The sequence below is a fragment of the Camelus dromedarius genome, chromosome 12, assembly GCF_036321535.1.
Source record: "Camelus dromedarius isolate mCamDro1 chromosome 12, mCamDro1.pat, whole genome shotgun sequence".
In the NCBI taxonomy this organism is placed as follows: Eukaryota; Metazoa; Chordata; class Mammalia; order Artiodactyla; family Camelidae; genus Camelus; species Camelus dromedarius.
In genome coordinates this window covers 42,297,837-42,314,441 of record NC_087447.1, presented here as the reverse complement: position 1 = coordinate 42,314,441, position 16,605 = coordinate 42,297,837, and the positions used below count along the sequence as shown (strand labels likewise).

The 16,605-nt window shown below is 35.4% G+C and overlaps 1 protein-coding gene across 5 annotated transcripts in view; it reads left to right on the top strand.

Moving 5' to 3' along the window:
• The window catches only part of ZNF143 (zinc finger protein 143), a 58,640-nt gene that overhangs the window by 7,402 nt on the left and 34,633 nt on the right, over positions 1–16,605 (top strand). The window contains exons 1-7 of one of the 5 annotated variants that reach the window (XM_031460048.2): positions 3,348–4,299; positions 9,398–9,516; positions 9,841–9,933; positions 10,764–10,847; positions 11,387–11,470; positions 13,584–13,780; positions 14,307–14,381. In XM_031460048.2, coding sequence (XP_031315908.1) covers positions 9,405–9,516; positions 9,841–9,933; positions 10,764–10,847; positions 11,387–11,470; positions 13,584–13,780; positions 14,307–14,381 — 645 coding nt within the window. In that variant the 5' untranslated portion in view covers positions 3,348–4,299; positions 9,398–9,404. Of the gene's footprint in view, positions 1–3,347; positions 4,300–9,397; positions 9,517–9,840; positions 9,934–10,763; positions 10,848–11,386; positions 11,471–13,583; positions 13,781–14,306; positions 14,382–16,605 lie in introns of those variants that run through there. The other 4 variants (XM_031460049.2, XM_031460047.2, XM_010985946.3 and 1 more) reach the window with 4 other exon arrangements.

Below are 16,605 nucleotides of genomic sequence, written 5' to 3'. Positions count from 1 at the left end.
CACCTGAAACACAACATTGTAAATCAATTGTACTTCAATTTTAAAAAAAAGTGAATGACAAGGTGAGGCATTCCCAGGAGACCTCTCCGCCCACCTGTTGTATAGTGTCTACCTGGGATTTCAAGGTGAAAGATGAGATGGAGGCTGAAATTTTTCCCTTTTGTGTGACATTTGGCCTTTCTGTTTATGACTGAGGGGAAGAAGAATCGCTGGCAGGCTTTCAGGTAGGGCAATTTGATTTGAGACGTGTGTAAATGTTTTTAGTTGATGTATTATAGAGCTGTTTGTAAATCAGGAGTACATGTTAGATTCAACTGGTGAGCTTTTTGTAAATGGACATGGTTCTTATTGAGGATTCTGTGGAAGACAAGGTTTAAGGAAAATATACTAGGAAATACATGTCTATTATTAAAAATCTGTTGTTTACAGTCACCTTTAGAAATTATTTTTTGTCTTCCTTTTGGAGAAAGAAAACTTTCAGAAGGAAAAGGAGATTTTTTTCCTCTTTTTTAATTGAAGTAGAGTTGATTTACAGTATTTGTTTCACATATACAACATAGTGATTCAGTATTTTTATACACTGAAATTGTTTATTTTTACCTTTTATTTTTATTTTATCTCTTTATGTAGCTGTAGTGAGATTCTTATCTTTTGCATACAAAATGTACTTAGATTATTATTTTAAGGTAAAGTTGTGGTGGTGGTTGCCAGTTTGGTTTAAATGTAATTTAAAGAGAACAAAGTAGTACATAATTACCTCATGTGAGAACAAACCACTGATTTCCTTAAATTTGCATCTTATTTTTTTACAGAAGTTAATGAAAGAGTGCTGAAACAGTGCTGGTATAGCTAGCCAGCTTGTCTGTGCTACAACTAGTAGGCCATTTTCCTTCAACTCTAGTACTAAGGTTGTGTTCAGTTTTCCACTCTCAGGTATAAGAGGTAATGTGAGACAAAAATATCTAAATATATGCAGAAATATCATGCCTTTTCTACTTATATGTTCAATGGAAGTAGAGTTGTTCTCCATAGAAAGGATGTACTCAGTGCTTCTGTACTATATGTTCCCTCTGTTTTTTTCTGGCATGTAGATACTTCAATGTGCAAATGTTGAAAACAACTAGTGATTTGACTTGAAACATGATTCTTACTGATGGATCTGTTTGATTGAAGCATATTATGAGTTTTTTTAAAAAATGGTTATCTAAACTAATCTATGTGAGTCAAGATTGTCTTTCTCTTCTTTTGGTTATTCAGACTATTGGGTGCATAAACCTGTTATTGCCATCTATTACTTTGATTTAAAATTTTGAGTTTAATTCACATTGAGTGAATAAAGTTAAAAGGTTACACTTAAACTATATATTTATAATACAATACCACTTTTAGCTTTTTTTTAATATTAGGGTTTGAGGTAAGATTTAGTTTGAAAAATAGGATTCTAACTACTAATAAAGATTTAATAGCTTCCATATTATGCACTAATTTTTTTAAATGAGGTTAGTTTTCCAAACTGAAAAAGTGGTTTGAAAAATGAAGTATACTAAGAGTAGAAGTATCCCCAAGAACTGAAATCTGAAGATTCTTTATGGTGAGGTTTTCTTTTTCCATCCCTTGTTGAAACTTTACTCCTAAAGACTGAATTGGAGGACAACCCACAGAGTGGAAAAAATATTTGCAATTCCTGTATCTGGTAAAGGATTAATATCCAGAATATATAAAGAACTCTTAGCACTCAATAATATGACAAATAACCATTAAAAATTTTTTTTTACCAGAGCCACTGGGGATTGAATCCAAGACCTTGCACATGCTAAGCATATGCTCTACCACTGAGCTATAGCCACCATAGATCCCAGTTCATTTTTTTAAATAGGCAAAGGACCTGAGCAGATAATTCTCCAAAGAAGACATACTAAAGGTTGATTAATACGTGAAAAGATGTTCAACATTAATAGCCATCAGGGAAACGCAAATCAAAACCACAGTGTGATACCACTTCATACCCACTAGGATGGCTATAATCAAAAAGACTAATAACAAATGTTAACTAGGATGTCAAGAAATTGGAATGCTCATACATTGCTAGTGGGAGTATAAAATGGTGCAACTACTTTGAAAAAGTTTGACAGTTCCTCAGAACTTTAGCATAGTGTTACCATATGACCCAGCAATTCTACTTCTAGGTGTATATATATATATATATATATATATATATATATACTGGAGAGAAATGAAACACGTTCACACAAAATCTTGTACACAAATATTCGTAGCATTATTTACGATAGCCAAAAAGTGGAAACAATTCAAATGTCTATCAGCAGATGAATGGATAAATAAAATGTGGTACATTCATACAGTGGAATATTATTCTACAGTAAAAAGGAATGAAGTACTGATATATGCTACAACATGGAGGAAACTTGAAAACATGTTTTTTTGTTTGTTTTTAAACTTTTTTTTAATTGAGTTACAGTCATTTTGCAATGTTGTGTCAAATTCCAGTGTAGGCCACAATTTTTCACTTATACATGAACATGCATATATTCATTGTCACTTTTTTTTCACTGTGAGCTACCACAAAATCTTGTATATATTTCCCTGTGCTATACAGTATAATCTTGTTTATCTATTCTGCATATGCCCATCAGTATCTACAAATTTTGAACTCCCAGTCTATCCCTTCCCACCCTCCTCCCCCATGGGCAACCACAAGTTTGTATTCTATGTCTATGAGTCTGTTTCTGTTTTGTATTTATTTATTTTATTATTATTTTTAGATTCCACATATGAGCAATCTTATATGGTATTTTTCTTTCTCTTTCTGGCTTGCTTCACTTAGAATGACATTCTCCAGGAACATCCATGTTGCTGCAAATGGTGTTATGTTGTTGGTTTTTATGGCTGAATAGTATTCCATTGTATACATATACCACCTCTTCTTTATCCAGTCATCTGTTGATGGACATTTAGGCTGTTTCCATGTCTTGGCTATTGTAAATCTATGAACATTGAGGTGCAGGTATCTTTTTGAAGTAGGGTTCCTTCTGGATATATGCCCAGGAGTGTGATTACTGGGTCATATGGGAAGTCTATTCCTAGTCTTTTGAGGAATCTCCATACTGTTTTCCACAGTGGCTGCACCATGAAAACATTATGTTTAAGTGAAAGAAGGCAGTTACAAAAGACCACATACTATGATTCCATTTATATGAAATGTCCAGAATAAGCAAATGTATAGAGATAGAAAGTAGATTAGTGATTGCCTAGGGCTTTGGGAAGTGGGAGGTAGGGTTTTCTTTTTGAGGATAATAAAAATACTTTGAATTCAGGTTGTGGTGGTTATACAATCCTGAATATACTAAAGCCATTGAATTGTGTACCTTAAATGGGTAAATTTCATGGTATGTGAATTATATCTTAATAAAGATCATTTCAAAAAAGAAAAGCATAAACAGGAGGAAGGTTCCTCTTGAATAACATGTCTCCAGAACCTTTTTTTGTTTTGTTTTCTTTCTTCTTTGCAATACCCTTGTACAGTAGTAGGAGAAAATAGTGAATAAGATGGAGACACAGAGCTATACAATCTCTTCTCCTTAACTTTAAATTACTGATAAGTGTTAATAGCAAGCATATATGTAATGCCAGTGCTGTTCCAAGGAATGTATATTTAACACAAATACCTCACTACACCTCTGTGAAGTACCTTCCATGTACAGGTAGGGAAACTGGCGTAGAGTGGTTAAGTAAGTTGCCCAAGGTCACATAGATAATATGTGGTAAAACGAGATTTTGAAGCAGGCTGTCTGGCTCCAGAGTCCTCATTCATAAGTATAATGTTCTACTACCTCTTATAAGCATTCTTTCCTAGGTAAGGGAGATTCGAGCTACTGGGTTGGTGATTGCATTTGTCACTGAGGTAGAAAATACAAAATGAGAATTTTGTGGGAGACTGTGTTAAGATAGAGGTGACTGTGGACCACGAAGCTCACCAAAGCCAGTAAGTAGCTAGATATATATAGATCAGGAGCCCTGAAGAGAAAAGACTAGATAGATTAATTTAAAGAACTTACATATTCCAGAGATCTTTGAAGCCATGGATACAGATATGATATTCCAGGAGGAAGAGTACATAAAATGAAAAAACTAAGACAGAAATTTGAGAATGCTCAATATTTAGGAACCCATAGGAGAAATGGAAAAGGATTAGCTAGGAAGCTGGAGAATACCAGGAGTGTGTGGATGTCATAGAAGCCAAGCCAAGAGAATGCTCTAAGAAGGAGATAAAGGTCAAAGGTATTGAATCAGATATAAGACTGAAAAGTATCCATCACATTTTTGTGTGTGTGTTTAACTCTTGTAACATCTGATCATTTTTAAAACTCATCCATGTTTAATTTGATGAGTTTTGGCAGTTATGTATACACTCAGATGATCACCCAAAAGAAGATAGAACATTTCCATCACCACAGAAAATTCCCTTGTTCCTCTTTACAGTTAGTCCCCCAACCTTGCAACCACATTTTGATTTCTACCACTGTAGATTAATTTTGCCTGTAGGAGTTATATTAATGGAATGATACAATATGTATTATTTTGTCTGTCTTATTTCCCTCAGCATAATGTTTTTGAGAGTCTCCAGTGTTATTATATGTACATGTATGTAGTTTGTTTCTCCTTATTGCTAGGTATTAATCTACTGTATGATTTTATCACTTCTTTATCCATTCTTTTATTGATGGACATTTGAATTCATTCCAATTTGGAACTATTAGGAATAAAACTGCTATGGATGTTCTTGTACAAGTCTTTTTATGGATGAATATTTTCATTTTTCTTGGGTAAATATACCTAGGAATGGCCATTAGACTTCGTGTTAAAGTGAAGGTTTGTGACCACAGCCAGAGCAGTTTCAGTACTTAGGGAGAGAAACCAGATCAATGGCACTGGGAAATCAGAAAGTATTCTTAGTAATAACTATTAAGGAAAACTAGCCATGATGAAGAGAGACTGGTAGCTGAGTCAGAGGCAAGATTTTGTTTGATTTTATTTTTGTGTTTTAAGTTATTGATGGGAAGGAACTGGGAAAGAGAGAAGGAGATTGTTTACAGAAGAGGTCCCTGAGATCCCTAAGGAGGAAAGACAGATGAAATGCAGAGTATAGGTTGGAAGGATTAGTCCTACCTTATGAGAAGATAATATGGTAGGAGAGAAAGAAGAAATGTGTGAAAATGGAGAGACGTAATAGGCTTGTTGGTAGAGAATTCCTCTCTGATGACTTTTGTATTTTCTGTGAAGTTGGGGGTTGATTAATTTGCTGAAAATGAGGTGGTGAAGGAGACAGGGTCGGGGATAGCAGGAGAGGGAGTAGGGGTTGAAGGTTTGAGACAAATGGAAAGTATTTTAAATAGTCATCATGAAAAAACAAAGAACTGTAAGTATGCTGGACAGCTTTGGGGATTCAGAAGAGATTGGAAGAGCCCAAGAACTTTTATGGCCCTTCAGGACTATTCCATCAAATAAGTTGTTAGATCTGAAAAGTGCTTTGTAAATATGAGACCCATACAGTTATTTCTGACTAGAGGTGTATGTTTTAACTATCCATGTTTAGTGTCCTATTCAACATACTTTTTTGGACAAAGGATCTAATTTATTATAGAGTTGTGTGTCAGGAGTGCCCTCTGTAATTTTCATAATTATCTAACAATGGTTTGCTTCCCTTACCTGTGATAGGATAAGCAATTTGGGTAATAAATATTAACATATACAGTGTTTATCTTAAGGGAAATAAAGTACAATCTAGCCTTGTAGTTTTGAAACTTTATGCTTTTTTTCATGGAGCAATGTCAGAAGTGGAGTTGGAGTGTGTCAGTACCTTTCTCTTCTGCAGCTTCTATTCCTCAAACTCCATAGTCTCAGTGAAAGCAAGCCAGGGCATGCTTAGCAAACTGAACCATGCGAATATTCCTGTAGCAAGCCATGTTGTTAGTGCTACTTTGTTGAGGTTTAGGAGAGACTTTTTTTAAGGTTCTTTTTCGTATCAGTGGTTCAGTTAAGATAAAACCATCACCAAAGTTGAGATTCCTGATGAATAGACCTAAATGTCCATTTCTAAATTCTTGTCTCTGTTCTCACCTCTTTTTCTCACAAGTATTTTTAGTTTTAGGTCTCCTAACCCTCATCTCAGCTGCCTGCCAATTTCAAATATTCCGTTTCTGAATGGTCCTGGAACTTGACAGAGTCTTCAAGTTCTAACTTTCACCCATCCAATAGAATATTCTACTTCTTTAAAATTGGGAGTGTAAACTCTGTCCCTCCACTTTACCCTTTAGCATCCCGTGGAATCTATGAAAACTACCTCATTTGCCAGCATGTTCTACTTACTCTGTACTTAACTGAATTACATTCATCATTTGGAACATGCTTACTCCCTGGGTGTATTTAAATAAAACTGTAAAGATTTAAAGACAGTTTTCCACAAATGTGAATCAAAGAAGTGTAACTGAATCAATAAACTGCAAACCGTGGGTACAGGGTAGCCCACGGTCTTTATGTTGCTATACTAAGAAACCTCCTCATTCCAGGTTAAGAAATGTCATAAGATGCAGCATGAATGACCAGACTTAAATGTAGAAGCACTTTTTTGGGGGGCAAGGTAATTAGGTTTATTTATTTATTATTTATTTTAATGGAGGTGCTGGGGATTGAACCCAAGACCTCATGCATGCTAAGCACGCACTCTCCGCACTGAGTTATACCCTCCCCCAGAAGCACTTTGTATAGTAGTAAATTTATAAGGAAAATTTGGAATTGAGACCAGGTAAAAGAAAGGCCTAGTTTCTCTGTTAAATGTTTAGGTGAAACCGGCCTGAGGTTAGGACCTGAGCTTGACAGCTTTTGACCTGGTTTGTGTGGCTTCATGCAAAAACACATCTAGGATTTGTTAATCTGGATTTCTTTTAGTATCATTTCTTATCACAGTAAAGATTACTTGCAATTGGAGTTCTTTCTTGTATACCTGAACCATTAGATTTATGTTTTCATAATAATTTGTGGTGATAATTGTCTAACAAATTAGACCAAACTTGAAATATCTAAGAGCTTCATGTTATAAAATATTGGTCTGATGTAGATTTAAGCCACTGAGGAAAGATTAATTTTTTGTTTTTTTAAGGTATGAAGTCAGCTTAGTATTTAGTTAGTAATTTTAACCATCAATTTTAAGACATTCTTCTTCTTCTTGCCCATAATTCTGGATATTTTTCACTTCTAAAATTATGAAATCTATCAAACATAAGGAGGAGTACCTGTATAAGTAATTGAATAAACACTCATATACCCACTTGGTTTTTAACAGATCCTAACATTATGCCATATGTGTCCAGACTTTTTTTTAAAAATTATGGTAAAAAAACCAACATAAAATTTACCATCTTAACCATTTTTAAATGTAGAATATAGTAATGTTAACTATATGCACACTGTCATGTGATAGATCTCTAGAACTTTTTCATCTTGGAAAACCTCAAACTCTATACCCATTGGATAACAACTCCCCCTTTCACCTTAGTACTTGACAGCTACCATCCTGTTTGCTAAGAGTCTGACTACTTTAGATACTTTATATAAGTGGAATCATGCAGTATTTGTCTTTTTGTGACTAGCTTATTTCACATAGAATAATACAGCAAGGAAGTATTGAAGTTTCAGTCTGCTCTGTGTTGTTTTGTTTTTGGTTTGGGGGGGAAGGTGATTAGGTTTCTTTATGTATTGTTAAATTAATTTTTAAATTTAATTTTATTTTTTAGTGGAGGTACTGGGGATTGAACCCAAGACCTTGTGCATGCTAAGCACACACTCTACAACTGAGCTGTACCCTCCCCCTTCATTCTGCTCTATGAACAATTACAGATTATAAATCTTTCAGAAATCTCTGAAAAGGTAGCCCTTGATTGACTTTTATCACAGTGCCAGTACCTTTCTGTGAGCCTAAACCGTAGTCGCTGGCTTTAATCCAAAGAGGGTGCAGTTTATAGTGTTTACAAAACAAAAATCTTTTAGTCCTAAACATAAATATAATTGGAAATTATTACTACTATCTGCATATTGCTTTTTAAAATATTGACTAAAATCAGGTCTTTAGACCTGGAAAGATCCTCAGGAGATCCTCTGGTCCAGTTCCCTGGCTCAAGGCAGCTAAGTTGTTATTAACTTTATTATTAATTATTGTTATTAACTCTTGTTTGAGACAACTCAAGGCCCACAGAGGTAGTGGGACCTGAAGGTGGGAAAATGGAGGAAGGGGGTTGTGGTGGTGATTGGTAAAAGAGCCATTCACTCATCCATTTATTCAGCACCTATTGTATGTCTTCTCTCTGTGCAAAGTATCTTTTAGGCATTTGAGTCAGCAGTGAGCAAACAGATAAAAATCCCTGTCCTAGTTGAGGAGGAAATAGATAAGAAACAAACAAAATAAGTAAATACATGTAATAAGTCAAATAATGAGTATTAATGCAGAAATATAATGGAGGGAAGAGGGATAGGATATATCATCATTGTTGGGTGGAGGGTACAGTTTGAAATGAGGTGAACAAGGAAACTCTCATTGAAGTGACATTGAACAAAGACTTGAAGAAGATGATGGAATGATTAATTCAGATACCAGGAGAATGTTTCAGGCAGAAGGAACATCAAACCTAAAGGTCCTGAGGCAGTAGACCCAGTGTGTTTGAGGAAAAGCAAGGACACCAGTGTGGCTGAAATGGAATGAAAGAGATAGTGATAGAAATAAGGGACAAGGTCATTGGCCTCACAGGCTAGTGTAATGACACTTGGCTTTGCTCTGATGAGAAACCATCAAAAGGTTTTTATCAGAAGAGAGACACAATCTAACTTTTCCCTTCAAAAGGACACTCTGCTGTGTTGGGAAGAGACTGTGGGGAGGTCACAGAAACAGGGAGGTCAGTTAGGATGCTACTGCAGTAGCATCTCAGGGTGAGAGATGGTGATGGTTGGATCAGGAAGGTAATGGTGAAGCTTGTGAGAAGAGGCCAGATTCAGGTTAGATTCTGAAGACTGAGTCAACAGTATTGCTGAATGATTCTAAGTGGGAATCTTCAACCATGTTGAACCCAAAGAACACAATTTATGGGAATTTTAGATGTGGTACAAAACTGATAGGCAAGACTTGTCAGTGTGCTCAGTAGTTTATTGATGAATTATTAAAAGCATTCTCTGGAATTTGGGTTTATACTCTGTATATTTTAGTGAAATTTCAGCCTATTTCAAACATTGTTCACTTCCTTAGCAGGTTTTTTGTGGTTCATAATATTCTTTGTAGATTTTATTTCATATGCATCGTTCTTTGTTCTCAATGCCTATATTTTTCTTCAAGGTAGAAAATGTTGTTAGCCCAAATAAATCGAGATTCTCAGGGAATGACAGAGTTTCCTGGAGGAGGAATGGAGGCTCAACATGTTACCCTGTGCCTGACAGAGGCAGTAACTGTGGCAGGTGAGCAGTGGTATATGAAGGGATCATGTGGGTTCAGGAATATTTGTCTTAAGGGAAAATGAAAGTTCATAACACTGTGTTTACTTCGCTCCCCGTTTAGCTGAAGTCAGCACAAAACTAAGCCTTTTTATGAGCATATTTACCTTGGTGTGGATGCTGGATACAGTAGGGCAGGGAAATTTTTTCTCTGAATGCTAGAAGAAATCCCATTTGAGTCTAAATTAAGCAGTCTGCTTTTTGACTAACTTTTATTTTAAAAAATTAACTTACACAGCATGCACGTATGATAGTTATCTAAAGAAAATAACTGTTCTTTTATAATAGATGGTGACAACTTAGAAAATATGGAAGGCGTAAGCTTGCAAGCAGTAACACTTGCAGATGGTTCTACTGCTTATATACAACACAATTCTAAAGGTATGTACCTCATACAGCCCATTGAATATTACCAGCAATTCGTAACCTTAGAGTTGGAACACCTAGCAGTTATAACCCTTCCCAGTCCCTCCTAAAGACACTGTATTGCATACAGTAATTTTAAATAGTTTCCATTTAACTTAAATTTTGTTTTGATAATTTGAGGACACCTTTTGAGGTATTTGGACGATACTATAGAGTATCGAAATCAGTGAGGAATAAGTGAAGGGGTGGTGTCCCCAGCCTATATTTAGTAAGATCTTTCTTGCTTTTACATTTCAAGTTATTAGTTTTTACAAAATATGCATAAAAGTAGACATTTGGTTTTGCCTGTATAACATTGTCTCTCAGTGTTTACTTTGCTTCAAGAAATAGCCTAGTTCTCCACTTCCTTGTTTTTATGGAAAGCTGCTGAGCATATGTATATGTAGTCAAGGAACTTATAACCCCCAGGAGTGAGAATGACAGTGGGCCTCACGTACACTGATGTATCTGTCTATCTTCCCAGTTTCAGCTTCCCACTGTTCAGGGTCACTGTTCCAAAGTGGCTCTGACAGCATGAGTCACGTAGTTTGCTGTGATAAGCCACTCTTCCCCTTGAACTTGTCTAATTGAAAATTGGAGGGGAGGAAGGATGGCTGAGGGAGGATTTTCTGCTTTCTGTAGGATCACTGGATGTGTTATTGAATTGCCTCAGAACAATGAGGGAAGAATCAAGATGAACATGATCTTAAGTAGTGTATGTTTTTATAGTTGATATCATTTTGAAATTGTATAAAGTTTAAAATTTTTGCTTGTGCTGATTTATTGGCTTACATCTTTTGTTCTAGATGGAAAACTCATAGATGGTCAGGTCATTCAGTTGGAGGATGGTTCTGCTGCCTATGTTCAACATGTACCCATACCTAAGAGTAGTAAGTATTTGATACTTACTTACCCTCCTGATTCTCATACTTCAGTGTTTGCTGCCTCCAGCTGCTTTTTACTACTTAAATTTGGTCCTGATCTCTAGTCCTTCTTCTCAAGGGGGAGATGGGTAGATGTCAAAGAGAGGATGCAAAGACCATTTTAACTTAACTGAGACATTGTCTCAAAGATACTGGAAAGGAACTTACTAGACTGCACTCTGGAGATAAATGGGCAACAGTTCTAAGTGAATATTTCTGTTATTTGAGCTAAATCCTACATATTTTCATTTTCTTCTTTTTTTTTCTGCCCCTTCTTTCAACTTTCCTTATCCCCTGCTATAGAGTCCTAGAACAGGTATTCTAATATCTTTCTGCCTTCAAACACTTACTCAGAGCAGCTTTGCTGAAATTATTTAAATATTTAGGATCCGTAAAGCAAGTGTAGGTTTTTATGATGTGTTTAATGGTTTATTGGCTCTGTTGTTGCTGTGTTATCAGAACACGCTTGGAAAGCATGGGATCTAAATGTAAGCATTGTTCTTGAGCAGGGGACAGTTTGCGTTTAGAGGATGGTCAAGCAGTGCAGTTAGAAGATGGAACTACAGCATTTATTCACCATACCTCCAAAGGTAAATTAGCTTTGAACATCTGTAAAATAAGAGAGCGGTTGGGTGTGGGAAAAATAAGACCTACCTTTAGTTGCTGAAGTGCTGTCATACGGTTCTTGTTCTCTGAAATACAAGATTGCAACTTTTGGCACAGTCTAAGGAAAATCTTTTCTAATTATTTGAGTTGTGCAGTAACAAGTTGGAATAGCAAACCTCTGGTCCTTGGAAGACTTCAAATAGAGGCTGCTTTTGAAATATGAAATTAGACATTTGAAAGTTGAAAGGGGTAAATCGGGAGTTCGAAATCTGCACCTCTTGGGGAGTGATGGAAATGTTAGCTATCTTGATTATGGTGTTGGTTTCATAGGTGTACACATCTATCATAATTCATCAAATTGTGTGTCTGAAATATGTGTAATTTACTGTACAGGAATTGTACCACAATAAAGGTGGAAAAAAAAAGAAATATAACTATTAAAAAGATATAGGGGGATTTAGGTTGTGGGTTCAGAGCTTATAGCATGGGGAGCTTCTTTTATAAAAAATAAGAATTACCAATACAAAACTATATGTGAATATTTATAGAGAGAAAAGAAATCAAGTTGTAAATTTTAAGAACAGAATAAATACCACAAGTGTGGAAATCAAGGAAATTGAACACTGTTAGTAATTAACTGCCTGATACACTTCTCTAGATACATTTTCCCTGTATAGTTTGGCTGTGTACTTTTTAGTCACCAATTTATATGGTAATGATCTTGTAATATTTTCTATAGCAAGAATAAAATAATTCACTTTTCATTCAGCTTGGCTTAGAGAAGTTTGTTTCCATTCATAACTCTTATTTTTAAGTGTTTTGTATTATTACCTTATTTGAAAAAACCTTTATCATGTTTCTTTCATACAAGATTTCCTGGGTAGTAACTACTCTCTGAATTGACAGTACTCAATAACTAGTGCATGAGGCATATTACAAATTTATATTAACCTTGTAAATGACAGCATTTTGTGGCAAATGAGCACATCTTTTCCCAGTGTATCTACATGATTCACTCTTTTAATTGGGCCATCAAGTAATCCAGTAGCCTATTCATTATTTCTGTCCCAAATATATCTTTTCCTCTTAATAAATTACCATGTTTTGGTTTAATTAAAAAAAAGTCTTTAGCAAGGTCCCTTCCCCTTTGTGTTGGTCTTTAAAACTGAATAAAAACTTTAAAACTATCTGAGGCAAATATGGCAAAATGTTTGTGTGTATTAACTTTGTGTAGGGAGGACCAGGGGTTTGAGGTGGAATACGTAGTAGCAGTGAGCCCAGCTCTGCAGCCAGACTGTCTAGGTTCAAATCTGGGTCTGCTGTCTTTTAGCTGTGTGACTTTGAGCAAATTATTCAACCTCCCTGTGCTTCAGTTTCATCATTCATAAAATGAGGATTATAGTAAGTATCCACGTCATAGGGTAGTTGTGAGGATAAAATGTACGAACATGTAAAGCACTTGGAATAATATTTGTTACATGGTAAATGCTCAATATTAATAAATATTAGCTCCTGTTATTTATAAAATATTTTATTATAGAATGATTGTAACATGTTTTAAAAGACTGTTGTGAAACCAAAGGAGGAAATTTTTTCAAGTTTAGAATATTTAAATTTGCTAGTAAATTTATTTATTTAAAGTTGAGAAAAAGTGAACTCAGTTTTTTTCTTTAGCAGGGGAAGTTCCTCACAAGTTCATTATAATTGGCTAGATTTATTATTTCACAATGCTCTAAGAATATTGGTATGGTTATTTAGAGGAGGAAAAAAAAAACCCATTGAGTCATACCGTTATGAGTTCAGATCCTGGTTTCTCTACATACTGATTTTGACTGTTAATTATTAGTTTTTTTAATTCCTTTGGTCCTAAGGAAAGTGAGTTTGTTTCCCCAAGCCTCAATTTCTCGTTTGTACAGTAGTATGGTAAATATACCTGCCCATAGAATCGTGACAATTGAATGAAATAACACACATAAAGCACATGGGTCCTGCTCATAGTAGCTACTCAATAATGAAGTTCATTCCCTTCTTGCTTTAAATATGTAACTGTTTATCAGACTACCTTTAATTTAATATCATTCTCTTCCACTCCCTCAGATAGTTATGACCAGAGTGCATTACAGGCAGTTCAGCTGGAGGACGGCACCACAGCTTACATCCACCATGCAGTGCAAGTCCCGCAGTCTGACACCATCTTGGCAATTCAGGCTGATGGGACAGTGGCAGGTCTGCACACTGGGGATGCCACAATTGACCCCGACACCATCAGTGCTTTGGAACAGTACGCAGCAAAGGTACAGCATTTTACAATGTGAAGAACATCCCAGATCTTTCATTAAAAGAAAGGAAAACAAAAAATAAGACATTAGAAATTCAAAGTAAAAATTGGACAGCATCAAGAAGACCAGCACTTATCTTAAAAGAAGTGAACAGTAGAAAGAAATATTTGAAGAAAAATAAGAGAATGGAGTAAGAGCTTATAGAAGAGAAATGGGTGGCAGGTAACTCACAAAAAGTTACATTCAAGGAGAAGTGCCGTAATAATGAGGTATAGCTGGAACTGCTTATCAATTAAGAAGTAGAATTAGAGATTGGAAAAGGTGAAGGAAAGTCTCAATTACGTTTTACATCAAAAGAGCTTTGTGTTTCCCTGCATTGAAATTATATTGTTTATATAATTTAAAAGGTTTCCCAAAACTTTATAATGGAAATTTTCAAATATACGCAAAAATAAATTATAATGAATCCCCATGTACTTATCTCCAGCAGAAACAATTATGAGTATGTAAAACTTTTCTAAGCTTCATTTTATTCTTACAGGTGTCCATTGATGGAAGTGAAAGTGTAACAGGTTCTGGAATGATTGGAGAAAATGAGCAAGAGAAAAAAATGCAGGTATGTAAGATTACTATTTTATATAAAAATCTCTTTCTCTTAGCATTTCTAGGTCTTTCCGTGGATGAAAGCAAGAATAGTGAACTCACCTCTCTAAGAGAATGTTACTAATTCAGAAAAGCAGTGCATGCTTTAGGCAGTAGCTTTCTCAAACTACGTCAGGGCTCAGAATTCAATACATAGATGCAAGTGCACTAAAGAAATAGAAATATCACAGAAAGGAAGCTCGTGTTCTGGAATCCAAGGCAGTTTTGAAGATCAGGTGATCTTCTGTCTGTCCCACCCATGGCAGTTTGTGGATTCTTTTTCTAGGATTTCACCTTTACTGTGACTGACTAACCCTCACTACTTTGCTTTCTATGCTTTTTGTTTCTTCTGTTTACAACTGATTCCCTCCATACTTTGCTTTGCAACTTTCAGAGAGAAGGTCCAGCCTAGCTAATTCTCATTGTTCCTCCTGGGCAAAGCTGTTTCTACTTTTTGTACTGGACTGCTTCCTGGGATGCAGATGGCCAGAGGTTGGCTTCCCTTGATTCAGATGCTCACCCTGGGTCCAGTCATTGGCTACCCACTTACCCAATAATAGCCTGAAGCAGCAGTGCCTCTCCAAGTCTTGTAGTTAAGTACAAAGTAGTCACAGATACATTTTAGGAGATCTGCAAGTCAAAATTCAAGGTTCTATTTTGAATTATGTGTCTTCGTGTTTGTGTGTGTGGGTGTTCTTGGAGCTTATATAATCATCGTAGTATATTCTTGCTTTAATGATCCACCTTTTTTTCTCAGCAGTTATCTCTAATATTTTGCTGACTGCTCCCTCAGAGTAGTTTTTTGCATTATTCCAAGTTTTCTCATGTTTAACTCCTATTCTAATGTCATTGCTTCAGGGCTACACTTCTTAACTTGAGCATTAGCATCATTACCTAATGCCTTTGAGTAGTAGGGGGTTATCAGGAAGATTTTACATTTATAATAACTACGTAATAAAATAACAGGAGTCACTGAAATCACTGGTAAAAATATGATGCTTTTAAACATTGCTGAAGAGCCAGTATTTCTGTTTACCATCTGAAGAGATGCTGTTAAGTGGCAGTAATATAAACCAGTTTGTAATTCACTAAGCCCATCAGTTTTGAAACTGTGTGATTCTTGGAAAATTTTTCATATCTTTGAATTCATAAAATGAGACTTTAATATTTTTTTATACTGCAGTATGTCAAATCAGATCTAAGTCAGAGTTTACTAAAATGCAAACACAGTGTAAATATATACAAGAGGGGGAGGGTGTAGTTCAGTGGAGAGTACATGGTTGCACAAGGTCCTGGGTTTAATCCCCAGTACCTCCATAAAATAAAAATAAAAATAAAAATGAAAATAAAAATAAAAATCCCCCCCCCCCAAACAAACAAACCACACAAGAGATGTAGGTCAGTGCCTTGGAGTGGCCCAATAGAGTTCTCTTATTAGCGACTAACAATTAGATTTTTAAGTAATAGAATATTTTTAAAGAAAGATGGTTGTAACAACACTTGTAATAAACTAATATAGAATAGATCTTACCAAAAAATGAGTGAATTTACCATTGGGCCATTTAACATTATAATATACTATTTTCATAAAATTCTGTTACCATCAATAATGAATTTCTGAACCCAGAAATGTACTAGGAATTCAGAACCGCTGAAACAAAATGTCATAAAAAGCCCCATTACTCTTTATCTGCAGACATATGCCCATTTAGTGTTTGTTCCAATAGACAAAGAAAGAGAAGAAAGTTGAATAGGATTTTTGTTTTGACTGTAGCTTTTTCTCCTTTGCCCTTTGTACTTCTCCCTTACAGAATAGATCTGCGCTGTCCAAGATGCTAGCCACATGTGGCTACTGAGCACTTAGAAGGGTGGCTAGTCAGAATTGACATGTGCTGTTAGTAAGATAAACACTGGATTTCAAAGACTTATAATGAAAAAAAGAATTAAAATATCTTATTACTAATGTTTCCTATTGATTACATGTTGAAGTGATAATATTTTGGACATATTGGGTAAAATAAAATAATCGCTAAGATTAATTTCACCTGTTTATTTTTACTTTTTAAATGTAGTTACTAGAACATTTTAAATTATATGTGTGGCTTGCATTTGTGACTCATACTTCTCTTCATTAAGTGCTGGACCAGAAGTTCCTGAATCTTCCATCCTCTAATACGATTGAGTACCATAGTCGAAGT